The sequence below is a fragment of the Lithobates pipiens genome, unplaced genomic scaffold, assembly GCF_037356315.1.
Source record: "Lithobates pipiens isolate NorthernLeopardFrog02 unplaced genomic scaffold, aLitPip1_a1.2 Scaffold_8, whole genome shotgun sequence".
NCBI classification, from domain to species: domain Eukaryota; kingdom Metazoa; phylum Chordata; class Amphibia; order Anura; family Ranidae; genus Lithobates; species Lithobates pipiens.
In genome coordinates this window covers 514207900-514226820 of record NW_027507903.1, presented here as the reverse complement: position 1 = coordinate 514226820, position 18921 = coordinate 514207900, and the positions used below count along the sequence as shown (strand labels likewise).

The window sequence follows — 18921 nt, the reverse complement described above, 5'->3', positions numbered from 1 at the left end:
CCGGACGGACCTAATCCGATCATGTGTAGAGCATTTTGATCGTACCAAGTGCCATGTATGCTCAGATCAAATTCCTACATCAAAGCTATTGGCTACTAGCCTGAATCTAGTCCCATCGTAACGAAATTACATCATCACGTTCTGAAAGATCGGATTTTTCACCAACTTGGCCCGACCGTGTGTATGCAACAGTTTCGGACACAATCCGTCGGACTAAATCCGACGGGCAAAATCCGACGGATTTGGTTGGCAAAATCTCCGACCGTGTGTACGTGGGCTCAGATGTATGCACTCGCAATAAAAGTTAAGGGCTGTGATTTCTCTGAAGAAGCAAAAAAGAGGAGTAGTTTGTTCTTGTGGATTGTAATAATTATGGAAGAATTATTGTATCCAGGTAACCATTAAACCTTTTTTAAAAAAGTTTGAGAAAATCATAGTTGAAAACCTGTTAATTTTTTTTTTAATTTGTTATTTCCTGGTAAAAAATATATATTTTTTTCCATAACATATTGGTACACATAGTAGGTACGTCACAGCAATAGCGTGATAGATGGAAAACCAATATATTGTATACCACATGTATAGACTAAGGTTGCATGTGATGGGGTATGATCAGTAGGTCTACTTGTATACAGAGGTCTCGACTATAAAAGGGAGAAGTCCAGATACTTTTACACTCTATAATAGTTGATCTAAAAGAAAAAAAAGGCAGAATCAAATGGAAGAAGAAGAAAAACAAAGGCAAAAAGGCTGGTAGTTACATTAACTACAAGCACTAAACGTATTCTCTCTGGAGAAGAGACGATTGAGAGGAGATATGATTACAATATACAAATACCTCAATGGCATAAACTACCATATTTTTTGCTACTTTAGAGGCCTAATATACTGACCACTGGCTAAATGTCAGTGATTGTGAGCAACTGAGCTTCATAAATTATGACACTAGCGATGATGAGTTATTGGGATTCCCAGAAAACTAGAAGAGTACACAAACCTTAAAGTCTCTCCTCATTTGTTAATGACAGTGATGATGGTTCTTAAAGTGTTTGGTAACTCAAAAAAATATATATTTATCCAGCTCCTTTAACCACTTACAGACCGGACCATTTTGCTGGTCAAAGACCAGACCACTTTTTGCGATTCGGCACTGCGTCGCTTTAACTGACAATTGCGCGGTCGTGCGACGTGGCTCCCAAACAAAATTGACGTCCTTTTTTTTCCCACAAATAGAGCTTTCTTTTGGTGGTATTTGATCACCCCTGCGGTTTTTATTTTTTGCGCTATAAACAAAAATAGAGCGATGATTTTGAAAAAAAACGCATTATTTTTTAATTTTTGTTATAATAAATATCCCCAAAAAACATTTTTTCCCTCAGTTTAGGCCGATACAAAAAATAAGCGATTATTGATTGGTTTGCGCGAAAGTTATAGCATTTACAAAATAGGGATAGTTTTATAGCATTTTTATTAATAATTTTTTATTATTTTTTTAATGGCGGCGATCAGCGATTTTTATTGTGACTGCGACATTGTGGGGGACCCATCGGACATTTTTGACACATTTTTGGGACCATTGTCATTTATACAGTAATCACTGCTATATAAATGCAGTGATTCCTGTGTAAATGACACTGGCAGTGAAGGGGTTAACCAGTGGGTGGCAGTGTAGGGGCTAAGTGTTCCTAGGGGTGTGTTACTAACTGTGTTACTAACTGTGGGGGGGTTGAGCTTTCATTTAGTGAACACTGATCTCTGCTCCAATCACATGGAGCAGAGATCAGCGTCACTAGTTGCTAGGCAGAATGGAAAAATGCTGTTTACACGGCATTTCCTCTATTCAGCCGCCCCGTGAGACGATCGCGGGTATGCCCGCAGCAATCGAGTCCGCGGGTCCCGCGACCGGACTCACGGGGGTCCCGACCAGTGCGGGAGCGCGCCGCCGGCGGTGCGCTCCCGATGGCAGGGCGGCATTGAAGATTGGATGTACCTTTACGCCAATATGCCTGCCCGTGCCATTCTGTCGACGTACATCGTCGTGCGCTGGTCAGGAACCGGTTAAAACATGTTATATGACACAGTGCTTGGAAAGACGCGACACCCCCCCCCCTTCACACAGCACACAGGAACAGGGCTGAGGCTGTCAATCACATGCTGTGTGTTGATGGTCCCTCCCCATCACCGTATTTCTCTTGGTGTCAGAAGTGACTCATGCCTATAGCAGAGGAACAAAGCAGCAGAGAGAAATGACACTTAGTTCTCTGTATTGAGACAAGAAAATACTATAGAAAGATGTGCTTTGTTCATATTTCATGTCTGTGGTATACAACCACTTCTCTACCCACCCATTTTCATATGACGTCCGCAGATGGGATCTCCCATCCTGAGCGTGTGTCATATGACGTCCTCGGCTTCCCGGCAGTATAGGGGGTGTCCGCGTGCCTCTGCATCACCGAGGAGCCCATGCGCGTGCCCGGCGGCCGCGATGTCCGGGAACATCGCAATCGCTCGTTACAGAGCAGGACCATGGATCTGTGTGTGTAAACATGGGATTTTGGTGAGTAGGATGTGTGGCAACTGTTGATGGTGGTGGAGTTTTTTAACAAACACCCGGAATATACCATAGATCATTGAACACTGAATGAACTTTTTTCACTATAGGTTTTTTTACTTGATTATTTGTGTGCACTCTGGTGCATATTTTGGGACATTACATATTTAAGATAATTTCAAGTTTTTAAATTCTTTTTACTAATTTTATAGCACTTTAAATTTATTGTACTTTTTTATGCATTTATTCACAATACAGGGCATTAATACATTTTTATTAATTATTATTCCTTATTCAATCTATTTACAAAGTGCAGCTCTTTTTTTTTTTCTTGCTTTGCATTAATTTCACCATTTGCGCAGGTAGAGTGTTCTTTCACTTATATTTTTCACAGATCCACATCCTGTTTTTATTTTTTTAAATTGGGATATTTATTATAGCAAAAAGTAAAAAGTATTTTTTTTTTCAAACTTGTCGCTCTTTTGTTTATAGCACGAAAAAAAAAAACTGCAGAGATGATCAAATGCCACCAAAAGAAATCTCTATTTGTGGGAAAAAAATTATATAAATTTAATTTGGGTAGAGTGTTGCATGACCGTGCAATTGTCATTCAAAATTTTGCAGTGCTGAAAATTGGCATGGGCAGGAAGGGGGGGGGGGGATGCCCTGTATTGAGGTGGTTAAGGTCGCAGTGATCGTATCCAATATTGATGTATTAGGTTGATGTTGTAGCAAGAGGGAGCTTAAGAGAGATTTGGGCTTAGTTTGTTGTCTGTAATGCTTAGTACTTAGTCCGTCATACAATCCGGCGGACTTTCTACCGAACGGACTTGGCCACACACGGATACACAAACAGTCCGACGAAAGCTTGCGCGATGACGTACAGCACGTACGACGGGACTAGAAATAGGAAGTCCAAGACACAGCAAAGCACCCTTTGGGCTCCTTCTGCTGACTTTGCGTTAGTGGAAGTTTGGTTAGAGACGATTCGCGCTTTTCAGACTTCAGCTTAATTCGTCCGTTTTCTGCGGCGCAGTCTGCCTGTGAGGTTTGTATCTGTCTTTCGGTACGCGTGGATCAGTTGGTACCTGTTTCGAATTGGAATATTAATCATAGGATGAGGATGAATAAAGACATTTGTGATAACTCTGTGTGAATATAAGCAGCAAAGCAACTTCACTTTTCTCGCATTATGAAGAAGAAAAGAATGTGCTATATTAAAAAATCACAAAATTAGCAGCATGACGAATATGCTAGCTTCAATATGAACACTAGTTTTACAAGACAGAGCGCTTCCGCCCTGTAAATCCTTTCTGGGCATGCGCCATTCTTAGTCCGTCGGACTAGCATACTGACGAACGTATTGTCCGCTGAAACCAAAGTACGACGGGAAGATTGGTGTGCAAACCGACCTTCTTAGTACTCCGGACTTCACGCTGAAAAAGTCCGCTGAAGCCCACACACGAGCGGATTGTCCGGTGAAATGCGTTTCAACGGACTAAGTACGTCATACAATTCGATCGTGTGTACGTGGCATTAGTTAATTTGTAGCCAGGAAGTAATGGACATTGTAGTCCACCATTATTTAGATCCAGAATGATAATGTTGTAGTATTTACAAATACGAGGTTCTCCCATTTCCGTATAGGTTGTACAGGATAGATTTCCAGATCTGGAGTTTGTTTTCCCCCATGAAGGAGCTGACAATTTTGTTCGAAGGTTGTGTTGGTTTGATAGCAATATTGGAAGTGGTAGTGTTCTAAATATGTACAGTATATATGGGATAAGATAAACATTTTGCTTAGCGGTATGGGTCTTGCCCAAATAAGTTGTGTTGATCGTAGGTCCCCAAATATAGTTTTAAAGTGTTCCTAAACTCAGGACCCTGCATTCATTATATCTGGTCTCCCACAGTACACAGAACATGGCAATGTAATTATTTTAGTAAATATAAACTGCTAAATACCTTTCCTCATCAGCAGTTAGAGCAGTCTTGTGACTTTTATCAGTGTCTGATTAAAGATGGTAAGAGGAGTTTTCATTATACTGTCCTATGAGGCTACATGACCCATGACACTCTGTATGGACAGTGTTGATTGGCCCTGTGCTGATCACATGCACCCTCCCAAGAAAACAAAAAAACTCTAGCAGTACACACCAAACTTAGCATGTTTAGCTTGCCTCCAAGGCTCTGTTATCAGCAGATAGCTTGTGGACTTTGGAAGAAGGAGAGGATCAGAGAAGACCAGATCACACAGCCTCTTTTACAATGCAGAGGATTAACCCCTTAGGTTCCACATCGTGTATAACAAGCATGCTTTACTGAATATACAGACTGATTTTACTGTTGCTGGTTTAGTAACACCTTAAAGTAAAATGTTAGGCAAACTTTTTTTAAATTTTGGATAGAGTAAGGAGGATTATAACAAATGTCAGATTTTTTTTTCGCCATCTGTATCTCATTGCAGAGATTTCTTAACTTTATGACCAATAGTCAAACGGGAAGTTGGAGGAAATCCCTGCAATGTATAGAAATTTCTTGGTGTCCCCCACCAAAACTAGTGTTCCCATTGGATAATTTCCCCTCTATTACATTTTCTCTAGGGACAACCCAAAATTTGGGATTTTATTTTAGTTTCACTTTTGATGATAATGATAAATAGGACAAATAAAGAGGGTGAATCTCCAGGGGGCAGAGGCAGCAATAAAAGCTGACAGGTGTGCTAATCCCTCTCCAAACTAAAAAAAAAGTTTTGCCTTTTATCCATACAAGTTTCGTTACTAAGGGATTATAGTAAAATTAAAAAAGGTAAGTGCTGAGCGATAATAATTGTATTACAAGATATATTAAGGATGAGGCTGGTGCCCACGAGAAAGGTACTGCATAAGTGATCTGTGCTTTACTGGTAAGGCAAATAAAGAAAAAACAATATAGTGTATACGGTTGCATCACAAGCCATATTGTAATTGAATGTTCTTAAAAATGAGCTTTCCTTTTCAATCTGCAGCTCTGTAATTTTTTGTAACATGCAATATGGTTACCTGGAGGTGTTCTGCACACAGAATGTGTACAAAATACTAGAGGTCGACCGATATGGGTTTTTCTCTAGCCGATGCCGATATTTAGAAATCATGGCGGCCGATAGCCGATATATTATGCCGATTTTTTTGGGCCAATATGTTAGGCTGATTTTTTATTTATTTATTTATTTATTTATTTAAATCCCCCTTGATCTCATAAAATCTAACACACCTTTCCCACTGGGACATTTTTCAGGTGCTTTTGGGCTAAAAATAGCGCCTGTAAAGTGCCTGCAAAACAGCTCCCCTGCAGTCTGTGTGAAAGACAGAGTGCTTTCACACTGAGTGCCCGTTCACACAGGGGCGACACGACTTGCAGCGCGACTCACAGACGCGACCTGCACACGACTTCAGCAGCGACTTGCAAAACGACGACTGTATAGAAGTCAATGCAAGTCGCCTGAAGTCGCCCCAAAAATAGTACAGGAACCTTTTTCTAAGTCGGAGCGACTTGAGTCACTCCTATTAGAACGGTTCCATAATACAGAAAGGAGCGCGAGTTGTCAGGCGACTAAGTCGCCTGACAAGTCGGGGTAGTGTGAACGGGCACAAAGGCGATGCGCTGGCAGGATCTTAAAAAAAGTACTGCAAGCAGCACGTTTGGAGTGGTGTATACCGCTCCTCCACCACTCCTGCCTATTGATATGAATGGGCACCACTGCCGAAGCGCATGCAATGCGATTTGGCAGCGGTGCTTCACGGGTGCATTTAACCTCTTCCTCGGCCGCTAGCTGGGTTTTGTGTGCCCCACTAGCAGCCAAATAGCGGCGCTAAAATGATGGTAAAGAGCCGCTAAAACTTGCAGCGTTTTACCATCTACGCCTGCCCGCTCCAGTGTGCAAGCGGCCTTCGTAAGTGATACAGAAAATTTCTTACATTTAAACATTTATTAAACAAAACAAACCTCCAATCAGTTTACTTGTATGTATGATTTAGATAAAAAAAAAAAAAAAACCTATATATTAAATAAAAACAGGTAGTCAAAACTTTTGGCCGAAAAAAAAAATGGGCTAACTTTACTGTTTTTAAATATTTTTTTTTTTTTTAAATAGTGTATTTTTTTCCCAAAAAAATGCATTTGAAAGACCTCTGTGCAAATGCTGTGTGACATAAAATATTGCAACAACCACTATTTTATTCCCTAGGATCTCTGCTAAAAAAAAAAAAATATATAATTTTTGGGGGGTCTAAGTGATTTTCTGGCAGAAAATACAGGATTTTTACTTGTAAGCAACAAGTGTCAGAAAAGATTTAGGCTCGGTTCACACAGGGGCGGCACGACTTGCAGCGCCGCGACCTGCACACGATCAGCGGCGACTTGCAAAACGACTTCTGTATAGAAGTCAATGCAAGTCGCCCCAAAGTAGTACAGGAACCTTTTTTCTAAGTCGGAGCGACTTGAGTCGCTCCTATTAGAACGGTTCCATAGTACAGAACGGAGCGCGACTTGTCAGGCGGCGAAGTCGCCTGGACAAGTCGCGCCTGTGTGAACTGAGCCTAAGTCTTTAAATGGTTAAACTGAGAACTTCTACACACTGAGATGATTTCATTCATTCAAGTGTAAACATTGTATCTTTTTGTTCTTTTCTTGGCAGCCTGCCCAGAGAGGAGGAAAGTCGTTTCTATGACGACTCAGGCAACTTACACTGACTTCTATTACAGAAGCCATTTCCAAGTCTAAATCGGCCTTTTTATCAGCACAATCGGCCGATGCCGATTAATTAAAAAACGGCAAATATCGGCCGATATATCGGTCGACCTCTACAAAATACCCCCCAGAAACATCACTTCCTGCTTGTGTGATTGGCTCATCAATTTTCCTAGAAGTCTGCCTAATGCCCCGTACACACGTTCCGATTATCGTACGACAGATCGTTCACATTTTGTTGCATACAACTAAGATCGAATACAACAGTGCAAAATGTGTGTAAGATTTTTGTCGTACGATTCTGGAAAAATCTTCCGTTGTGCGTAGCTACGTATTTTTTTAAATGATGTCAAATACGTGTCACCCGTGTGTCCTTCTGGTTTATTTTTGTGTTTCTGATCATGCGTGGTGATTGTCGAACGACTTTTATCGGACGCATACTGTACTGACTACATGATTGTCGTACGATGGGCTGTCATCCGACCGAAGTTTTCCTGTTTGTCCCTTCGGATTTGGTTGGACGGACTGTCGTGATCGGCTGTCGAAAGCTGCGTACTAACGACCAGATTATCGAACGATTTGTCCGAAAGCGACTTTTGTGGTCCGATAATCGGAACGTGTGTACGGGGCATAAGATACAAGTCAGATTTCAGGCATCCCCTGCAACAAAAGTCATTTTTGGTGAGATACTTCCAATAGGAAATCGTGTCTAAAGGGATACAGGCCCAGCAGCTTTCCTTATTTAGAGCCTTGCAGGTGCACAGATGACTGAAAATTATGAAACCACTCTCATTAGACTCACTTTCCCACATGGACACAGACAAACACACAGGGATTTCTTAGGCCGCGTACACACGAGAGGACTGTATGGCCAACTTAGTCCGTCAGACAATCCGACAGACAGTCCGTCCTACTTTCGAATGAACGGACTTGACCACACACGATGAACAAACAGTCAGTTGAAAGCTTGCGCGATGACGTGTACAGCACGTACGACGGGACTAGAAATTCGGAAGTCCAATACACAGCAATGCAACCTTTCGCCGTGTAAATCCTTTCTGAGCATGCGCCATACTTAGTCCGTCCAACTAGCCTACTCACGAGCGGACTGTCCGCTGAAACCAAAGTTGGACGGACAATATTACGGAAATTCCGAAATACTTAGTCCGCCAGACTGCACGCTGAAAAAGTCCGCTGAAGCCCACACGAGCGGACTGTCCGCTGAAATGTGTTTCGGCGGACTAAGTTGGACGGACAGTCCTCTCGTGTGTACGCGGCTTCAGGCTGCTTTCACACTGAAAGTGGCGGTCGTTAGTGGCACTTTACAGCTGTTTAACCTCCCTAGCGGTAATCCCGAGTCTGGTTCGGGCTGGGATTTCAGTACCACGAGCGGTAACCCCGAGCCAGGCTCGGGATCGCATCGCTGGATACAGGGAGAAGTTACTTACCTTGTCCCCTGGATCCAGCGATGTCCGCCGCACTGTGTGATCGAGCTGTCCCCCGCTCGATTCACACAGTGCCCGAATGCCGCCGAGCTCCGTTCCCTGCGACGTTACGACGCACGGGAGCGGAGATCGGCGCCAAATTCAAAAAAGTAAAAACCCACACAGTACCGTAATCTTAGATTACAGTACTGTATAAAAAAATGACACACCCCCTTTGTCCCTAGTGGTCTGTGCAGTGCCCTGCATGCACTTTTATATTATAAATACTGTTTTTTCTGCCTGGAATTTGGAGATTGTCCATAGCAACCAAAAAATGTCCCTTTATGTCAAAAGTGATTTTAGACCAACTAGAAAACAGCAATAATAAATTATAATCACTTGCAGAATTGAGCGATAGCGATTTGTGGGGAAATTCGTCAAACACTAAATTGAATGACAGCGACAATTCTGCAAATGAGCAAATTCAGTGTTTTTGGATTTGATTACATTATTGAATAATTTTTATTATTATTTATTATATTATAAACTTTATCATACCCGGGATGTCTGCTAGGTTTGAACAGGTTTAAGAGAGTTATTCCTAAGAATTACAGGACTACAATATAAAACGCCAAATTTCCATGCAAAATAATTGTACCGCTTTCAGCACCTAAAACCAGAACTAATCATACCGCCAGGGAGGTTAAGTGACTTTTGCACCGCTTTTCGGCCGCTAGCGGGGCACTTTTAACCTCAAAGAAGGGGTTAAATACTCCATGTTGTAGCGTTTCCGAAGCGCTGCCCATTCATTGCAATGGGCAGGGGCTTTTTGGGAGCGCTGTATACAATGCTCTTAAACTGCCCCAAAGATGCTGCTTGCAGGACTTTTCCTAACATCCCACAAGCGAACCGCCCCGGGTGTAAAAGTACCCATTGCAGAGAATGGGAGGTAGTTTTCAGTGCTATTGAAAAACTGCCTCAGTGTGAAAGGGGTCTTAGAATAACATAAAGTAGTGCAACAAAGTTTGTTAAAATCCTTGTAATGTACATAGATCTCCCAGAGAGAATTTTTTTTTTTCTCAACAAAAGTGGAGTTTCTCTTTACGCAGATTAGCGAGCATACAAGGTTAAGTGTATTTGATTTTATATAACGAGATTCTGCCAAAGTGCTCCAATATATTTTGTAGGATAGATAGAGATTGTAGAGAATCATTCAAGGTGATCAGAACATCATGAGCATAAAGACTGATCTTATGTTCCACATTCATGGCCATCATTCATGATATTCGAAGTGTAGAACGAATAAATTATTAATTCCATGGTAATGCCAAAAATAAGGGGATAAGGGACATTCCTGATGGGTTTATTTTCCTGTTTATATATACATATTGTTTTTTCTTTTCTTTTTTTTTTTTATAATGAGTAGAATTTAGATATACTTTATGCTGACCTTCTTTTGGATACAGGTGACAGGTCCTTTAAAAAGAGAGCAGAACAACAGGTCTATGAAATGAAGCATCCCTCTCTTTGAAGCAATCTGAAAGTCTATTTTGGAGGCAACTGTTTCTAATCAGGGCTTGCTGCCGGTTTCCAGCAGCTTCATTACCAGAAAAGTATGACGGTTTTATGTTATATTTTCTGTGCCAGTTGTGGTTGTGGAAGGGATCGCTAGGAAACCGCACGTTAGTGTCTGCACTGCAATCAAACCCTGTAATGTACAGGAGCAGCAATGGTAATTACTGGTTGTAGTCATTATAGTAAAGAGAGGGTATACTCTTTCATAAATCACAAACTGAGGCTTCCTCCTACAAGGCTAATGCCACAGCTATTGTGCAATTATTTGTTACAATTTGTTTTCCCAGACTGTTGGTTGAGTCTAGATTTACATGTAAAATGCCACAAAACTGGAAGAACTATTCTGATTAGGAGAATAAAGGGAATAAAATAGGCCTACTGACAGTCATGTAGTCTATTGCAAAAGTGTAGAAACAACTTAACGTACCCTTATCGGAAGTATAATGAAGACGGATAGGCTTACGATTAACAAAGGACAATCTGATTTCTTCTTTGACGCTTATGAAAAATCTGAAATATGTTTGAAATTTTTCATTCTCAGAACATTTGTTCAGTTTCCTAATGGTCATTGGGTTCAAATTGATATTCAAGAAGAGAAAACTAGAAAGAGTGGGATTGAAATGTGTTTTTTTTTTTTATATATAAAATAATAGCATAGGGGCTCGAAGGACCTCTGCTTTTAAGAGAGAGGTCCTTGGAGTCCCTATGCCGTTATGTTCCTTGCTGGATCAACATATTGCTTTGGGTGTTTTTGCTTCTGTGATGGCAGCTACTCGTTCTGGTGAGTTTGAAATTCACTTGGTGGTGGGAGATCACTTAAGCACATTTATGAAGAACTATTATCAACACTGGTGTTACTGATAGATACAGTTGTGCTCAAAAGTTTGCATACCCTGGCAGAAATTGTGAAATATTGGCATTGATAGTGAAAATATGACTGATCATGCCAAAAAACTGTCTTTTATTTAAGGATAGCAATCAAGTGAAGCCATTTATTATTACATCGTTTTTTGGATCCTTTTTAAATCATAATGATAACAGAAATCACCCAAATGGCCCTGATAAAAAGTTTACATACCCTGGCATGTTTGGCCTTGGTACAGACACTGAAGGTGGCACACACAGGTTAAAATGGCAATCAAAGGTTAATTTCCCACATATTGTGGTTTTTTAAATCACAATTGATGTCTGTGTATGAATAGTCAATGAGTTTGTTAGCTCTCACGTGGATTCACTAAGCAGGCTAGACACTGAGCCATGAGGAGGTAGAAAAGAACAGTCAAAAGACCTGTGTAACAAGGTAATGAAACTTTTCAAAGATGGAAAAGGGTATAAAAAAGATATCCAAAGCCTTGAATATGCCGGTCAGTAATGTTCAATCACTTAATAAGAAGTGGAACATTTGGGGATCTCTTGATTCCAAACCAAGGTCAGGTAGATCAAGAAAGATTTCAGTCACAACTGTCACAAGAACTGTTCGGGATACAAAGAAACACATTTAACCATAGGAGAAATACAGGCTGCTCTGGAAAAAGATGGTGTGGTTGTTTTTAAGGAGCACAATATGATTAAACTTGAACAGAAGAGAAGAGAGATGCTGCCTCTCAGTCAGCGATTCTCCTCTCTGCTTCTCCACGCTCACTGGAGGGCTGAGTTGTGAAGGGACAGAGAGAGCCACTGAGACTGCCATCAATCAAGGCAGCTGGCGGATCCAGACTTGGGAAGTCGGGATGATGTGCTGCCTCGACTGATGGCAGTGACATCAGCGGATAGCGGACTTCAGACCGCTCTCCACTGAAAACAGGTCACAAGAGTGGAAAACAAATTGCACTTCTGTGACTCAGAGGAGAAGCCCAGCCTAAAAATCTCAGGCTGGATTTCTCCTTTAAAAAGCCACAAATTTGTGGGAAATTAACCTTTTAATTGCCATTTAACCTATGTGTACCACCTTCTGTGTCTGTACCAAGGTCAAACATTCCTGGGTATGTAAACTTTTTATAAGGGCCATTTGGGTGATTTCTGTTATCATTTATGATTTAAAAAGGATCCAAAAAAGTATGCGATAATAAATGTCTTCATGACGTTGCTATCCTTAAATAAAAGTTTTTTGGCATGATCAGTAATTTTTTCAATATTAATGCCAAAATTTCTCAAGTTCTGTCAGGGTATGCAAACTTTTGAGCATGACTGTATTTCTTCACTACACTGGACATCCCATTTGAATTTTAATATTTGGACTTTATTGCAATATTTATGTTTTATGTTTTTTGCTTTTTATGTTTCTCTTTTTATGTTTAGTCGCTTCACCATTATTTTGTCCATTTTTCACTGAAGCAGCGTTATACTGCTTTCTGGTGCAAGCAGCTTTATTAGAAATTATTTTACATAGTGTGGATATTATTTATCTTTTGTATAAGAAAAATGTACTGATGAATGATTTTTCAGAATTTTTCATAAGAATGTTCAAATAAAAACAATGTATGGTCAGATTTATTCTCTTGGATTATCTAAGCACATTCTGGGATAAAACACACTGTCAGCTTGACAATGCATATCTATGTGACAGTGTCCCTCTATATGGCATCCCCAGAACCCCATATACTCACCTTATCAGAGCTCCCTCACTGCCCCTTGCTCTTCTGCAGCCAGTGCTGAGATTGGCTGTTTTTGTGAGGTTTTTGCCTACTAGTTTGTCAAATTAGAAATTTCTGTGAAAATTGGGAGGTTTTTGATAAATGCATATGCATTAAGGAGAACATTTTTATTGAGCTGGTTTTAGGAGGACAGAAGGCTTCAAAACGCCCTAGAGGGCTACAGAAGCTACTTCTAGCTATTCTGGATCTATTAAATTCCAATTAGGTTGTATCGTATTAGCCTTATAATTGCACAATTTTCCACAGAAAAAAATTCAAAAGCAATTAAAATAATTAAAATAAAATAAAAAACCCTTAAAGTTACAGTACTAAAAATTTATCAAATGCATGAAAAAAGAAAAAACAACATAAATTCAACATAAATAAAATATCTAAACTAACCTAAAGACCCAAACAAAAAAAACACCTAAAAAGTGTATTTTATTTTTTATTTTTATGCAAATTTCACCTAAATACACAATGAGAGAACTTGAAATTTGCCACTTAAAGTGGAGTTCCACACCAAAACAAAAATGTATTAATGTGCTTAAAAAAAAAAAAAATGGAGATTTTTTTTTTATTCAACTCTAAATGCCTGTTGCTATGGGGTCCCTTGTAGTCTGCCTCTTTCGGTGCCTGGGCTCCTGACGTCACTACCCTCAGCGCAGGAAGGGAGATCTCCTCTCCTCCCTCCCTCTCATCAATCATCTGGGACACGTGACCAGTCCCAGATGATTTTGCGGCCAGTGACGGCTCGCGCATGCGCAGTGAGTGCCCGGCTGTGAAGCCACAGCTGGGTGCCCACAGTTAAAATGGCGGCGCTGCCAAGCAAAGGGAGGGACAGGCAGCGTTTCAATCCCCTGCGTCGCTGGACTCCAGGACAGGTAAGTGTCCGATAATTAAAAATCGTCAGCTGCAGTATTTGTAGCTGCTGACTTTTATTTTTTTTTTTAAGTGGGAACCCCTCTTTAAGGAAAATTAAATTTTTTTGAAGTTTTGCCAAAATTGCTCTGCTCATCACTAGTCGTCTCCTGCTTTTGCATTTCACTCCCATGGATTTAATCTCCACGCTGTAATTGTCCATTTTGGGGTGTTATACGTCAAAGGGAGCTAACAGCTTGGGGCTGGATTTTGGTGTGAAAGTAAACTGAACTTCACAGGCTTTCTGGTGTAAAGCGGTCTCTGTTCCTGTATGCTTCTTGGCAGTACTGCATCTCCTGGTCACATGATTCTGTACCAGATTCTGTACCAGATCAGTCTGAGAATTTCAGAAGGCAGTTCAAAAAGTGCACTATTATTAGCATTGGGTCACCTAGATTGATTACCACAGTTTTTTTTAAAACCAAAACATACTATCTGCTTTATTATTTTTATTTCTATATTACAGTGCGTTTCACCAGTTATTACTTTATATGACTGTCATGTACCATCCCGTATTTAAAGGAATTTTAAATTATATTTATTTCCTCTCTCCCCCCCTTAGATGTGGATGAATGTTTGGATAATAATGGTGGATGTCAGCAAATTTGTGTCAATACGATGGGCAGCTACGAATGCCAGTGTAAAGATGGCTTCTTTCTTAGTGACAACCAACATACGTGTATCCATCGCTCCACTGGTATGTACTTGTAATGTATTAAATTTACATGTTACATATACTTGTAACATGCATTGCTTATTGGGGAAAAAAATGGTTTCTTTTTAAAGCTGATGTTTATTCCCTGGTTCCTCTCTCCTCCATCACCAACATGCTAATTACATTTTTAAATGCAAAATGTATGTTGTCATTAGATGCTTTCATTGCTGGGTCTTTACGCTTCTCTGTGCAATGCCAGCAGATTGTTGCTGGTGGAAGGGACTGGCAGGGTGCTGTACATAGCCTCCTGAAAACATCACAGCACCCTGCCTCAGTACTCCTTTCAAGCTCCCAGCCCTAATGGAAGTGAGGTAAACTTTGCGAGGAGTCGCGCAGACATGAACATACCTTTTTATGGAGAGGTATCATTGTGGAGATGTGGGCGTTCCTAGGTAGGATAAATGTATATGCACACTGACCTAGGTAACCCCACATATGATGGTGAGCCTCCATGGTTGAAAGAACTGAAATCCAATTAATAAAAGCGCAGACAAGGGACAGTCAGACCAAAAAAAATAAATCCATGCTGCTCACAGGTGAGCTGGTTCCAACGGAATGATCTCTTCACTGCGAGGTGCTTGCACAGTCACAGCTGAAGCAATAGTGAAAGGAAAATACAGATGGCTACACAAAAAAACTGAGATCCAAATGCCTTTATTTGCAGAAAACCATGAAGAGCACTACATGCAGTGGTGGCCCATCCATTAGAGCCCGAGGCTCTAATTGGCTTAAAAAAAAAGTGGGCTGGGGGGGGGGCGCAGAGCACTGTGCCCTGAGCCCACCCACTTGTGTGACATTAGCAAATTTAATATTTGCTAATGTCCGCCTGCTTCTCCTCCCGGCTAATCGGGAAGTGAGCCCTGAGACCTGATTGGCCAAAGAGTTGTAGGACTCTGATCACCGCCATCCGTCTCCCACAGGGGGAGAGGGGGCAGGTTTGTTTGCCACCCACCAGCCACCACTGACTACATGTGCAAGCAAGGGAGGAACAACTTACATGTTTCACACATGAATTGTGCTTTATCAAATGGACAGTCAGACTGGGGAGGAAAAGGATAGATGATTTTGGATGTCCTCCAGACAAGACCTCTTCCCGACAACTTGGGCGGTGGTTGTGGGGGTCTGCAGGCAGGCAGCTTATCGGAATCTTCGATGGAAGACAGTATCGGAGGAGGACCAGGTTGCCGATGGAGAAGACCTGCAGTTGAATACCGGAGAAAGATTTTTAATAAAGGAATTGTCAAAACTGTCTCGTTTTTATTTACACTATCTTTTTTTGGGGTGAATGGGTACCCCATACTCATTTACATAGGGGGTGGGATCTGGGGGCCCCCTTGTTAAAGGGGGACTCCAGATTACGATAAAACCCTGCCCTTAGACCACCACAATCACCGCCCAGGGTTGTCGGGAAGAGGCCCTTGCCAACATGTGGGCAAGGTGCTTTGGAACGCAGGGCCTGAGGAAGTTGCATATAGCACAATTTATGAGCTATTTATTTAATCTTTATTTCATTGTTTTTCCCCTTTTTAAAAAAAATCCAAACTACAGATAAAAATCAGAAAGCATTGATAAACAGCTTACAATCAAAGAGTGCTTGGGTACAGGTTGTACATATAAAAGCAGGATACAAATAGAATTTGAGCTGAGAGCACAATATCCAAAGACACCCAGTTATGATAAAACAGGTTTGATGGTACAGTATGGAGTAGGAGGTCAACAAGAAGTGTAAGGCTAGCTTTGGGCCAGGTAGGTTACATTACTGAGGTGTTTTGTACTCCATAGAGAGACACGGCATACCTTAATGCCGTACCACTTCATATTAATACCAAAAAAAAGGGTGTATATCCTACGAGGTCCTTTTCACATACAATTGTTGTGTGGGTAGCCTGCATTTACTACTCAAGTATACGATAAGCTATAAGAAGATTTATAACTGTCAAAAGTACCACTATATAAAGCCTATGAAGTATGGAATCGTTGAGTACAATATACAGTATGTGAGGAGAAAAGTTTAAGGTCACTTAACGAATCAGAGAAGGAAAGATGGAAAGGGAAAGAGGAGGAGAGAGAAAAATGAAGATAAAAAAAAAGTGGGAGAAGCAGGCAAGGTTAAAAGACAGATGGGTATAAAACACTCAATCTTCACAAAAATTGAGGGAATGTAGCAGAGGTACAGACGTATTCCCATTGCAGCCACACACCTGGGGACCTTTCTGAGGGTTTCTCTTAGTAAATCCTTCCTTAACAATTTGAAACAACCCAGGATGATGGATAAGGGAGTAATATGTATGTGTGGTTGAAGAGATGTGCCCATGATCTTACTATTGATTTGAAAGAGTGTTGACTAGAAGAGGGAGACAGAGGGGCATCGTGCCCAAACATGGGACATGATTGCTTGTGCAGATGATAAACACCTTCAACAGGTGTTGAGATCAATTTAGTGAAGATCAGTAGGGCATTGATACCACTGAGAGATGATTTTGTAATTCTGTTCTTGGTGTTTAGCTGATGAGGAAAGCTTATGTTAATAAGAGAGATTTATTCCAGTCAGAGGAAGAGATTGGAGTACCCAACTCAAGTTGCCATCTGTTCAAAAATGGCACATCATGTGGGGAGTGAGCTAAAAGTAATAATTTGGGGATGGTAGATATAACATGATTCGTTCTTTGATCCTGAAATAATAATTGTTTAAAATCTGTCTGAGACCTGTGGATAAAAGAAATCAAGTTGAGAAAAAGGATTTATGCCCAGAGTGGGTGATACTGCAACCAACTAGAGCCTCTCTGAAGCGTCATATGTGTCAAAGGGCTCAGAGGTAGGATTTTGCCCTTGACCAAAGGTTGGACAAGCCTAGTGTTATCAGCAATGTTCCATTAAAGGAATGATTGGGATTTAAATTTTGATTGGAATTCTGGGTTAGAAACCAGAGGGGTCATGGGACCCATCTGAATAGAGAGAACCTGTTTATGAAGGAGAGTGTCCCAGACCTTCATAGTTGATTTAAACTTCAATGATATGAATTCCTCCTCCTGGGGTCACCCACCGTTTTGAGCTTGCATTGTGGAACCAGTCCACTACAGGCGGTCCCCGGGTTATGAACAAGATAGGGACTGTAGGTTTGTTCTTATGTCGAATTTGTATGTAAGTTGGAACAGTACATTTCTAAGTGTAACTCCAGCCAATGCAGTGATGTGGGATGTTTCGGGTGCTTCTGCACATGCAGTCATGCTATTTGGGGCTCTTGTGGCCATGCAGTACTACAGCGTGGGATGTGTCTGGAGCTGCAAGATGGTTGTTCTGCGGTATCCGGGACCAGTGTGGAGTTTGGAGTCGAGATATAAATGTATGTTTGTAAAAGAGATTTGGCAATAATTGCCACAAATAACGTTTATTGTGTTCTGGGATGATGGAAATATGTGCTTCCATCTCTTCCAAGGGCTGTGATGGAGTTAGAGGTCTTAGTTTGAATGGGGGAGAGGGCTTCTGAAAAAGTTTTGTAAAAGCGTGGTGTAAATTCAATAACCCCCAGACTTTTTCTGGGAACCAGAGGAGAGGAGAGCCCCTGAATTTCCTCTGTTGAGAAATCTTGTTCCAGGTCTTCTGTCAGATTTAGGTTTATTATAGGTATGGGTGTATATAGGACATTTTGATGTACTTTTTGATGAAAATCTATTGGGTCCATGCCTGAATATTTAGTGGGGGTATTGTATAGTTTCAAATAAAGGGTATGGAAAGCTTTTTATATGTTCTTGGGGTCGTGTATTGCTTTACCAGAGGGTGTTCAAATAGTTGGTATAGAGTATAAGGGAAGTCTCTGGTGTAGCATGCAGGTGTCCTGGTTTGTTGGCCTGCTGGTAAAACAGAGCACAAGTTTTGGCCCTTAGGCTCAGAGTATGTTGGTTTAGTAATATTTGTAGTTTGGTATAGCTCTCTGAGAGTGCGATCGATCAGGTGTAGGGTTTTCTAGTGTTGAAATTTTGCTTAGGAAAGATGGAATGCTTGAGGAATTTTCAGTTTTTAGTTTGATGAATACTCCTACAGCCACCCAATCACTTTTACTGTGCTTTTGCGTAGAACACACACAGGTATTTGAATGATTGAGCTATAATTCTAGGACCCTCACCTATGGTTTCCTCTTAACTGGTGAGCTGTAAAGATATTTCATGTGTCACCTATTGATAATTTGGGGTACTGTAATTTCATGGGCGTACACAGTTTTGAGGCTTGATATATTTGGTATCTATTAACTTGATGCTACCTAATTTTTTATTTTGTGTTAAAAAATTGATTTAAATTGGGTTTGTGTGCACTAAAATGCTTTTTTGATTTTTTTCTGAAAATATAGATTTCTTAAACAGTTGCATAAATATCACA

The 18921-nt window shown here is 40.8% G+C and overlaps 1 protein-coding gene across 2 annotated transcripts in view; it reads left to right on the top strand.

Annotated features, from left to right (window-relative positions):
- SCUBE1 (signal peptide, CUB domain and EGF like domain containing 1) overlaps window positions 1–18921 on the top strand; it is a 453110-nt gene that overhangs the window by 128177 nt on the left and 306012 nt on the right. For both annotated transcript variants that reach the window (XM_077469395.1, XM_077469394.1), the window contains exon 4: window positions 14395–14529. In XM_077469395.1, coding sequence (XP_077325521.1) covers window positions 14395–14529 — 135 coding nt within the window. The remainder of the gene's footprint in view (window positions 1–14394; window positions 14530–18921) is intronic.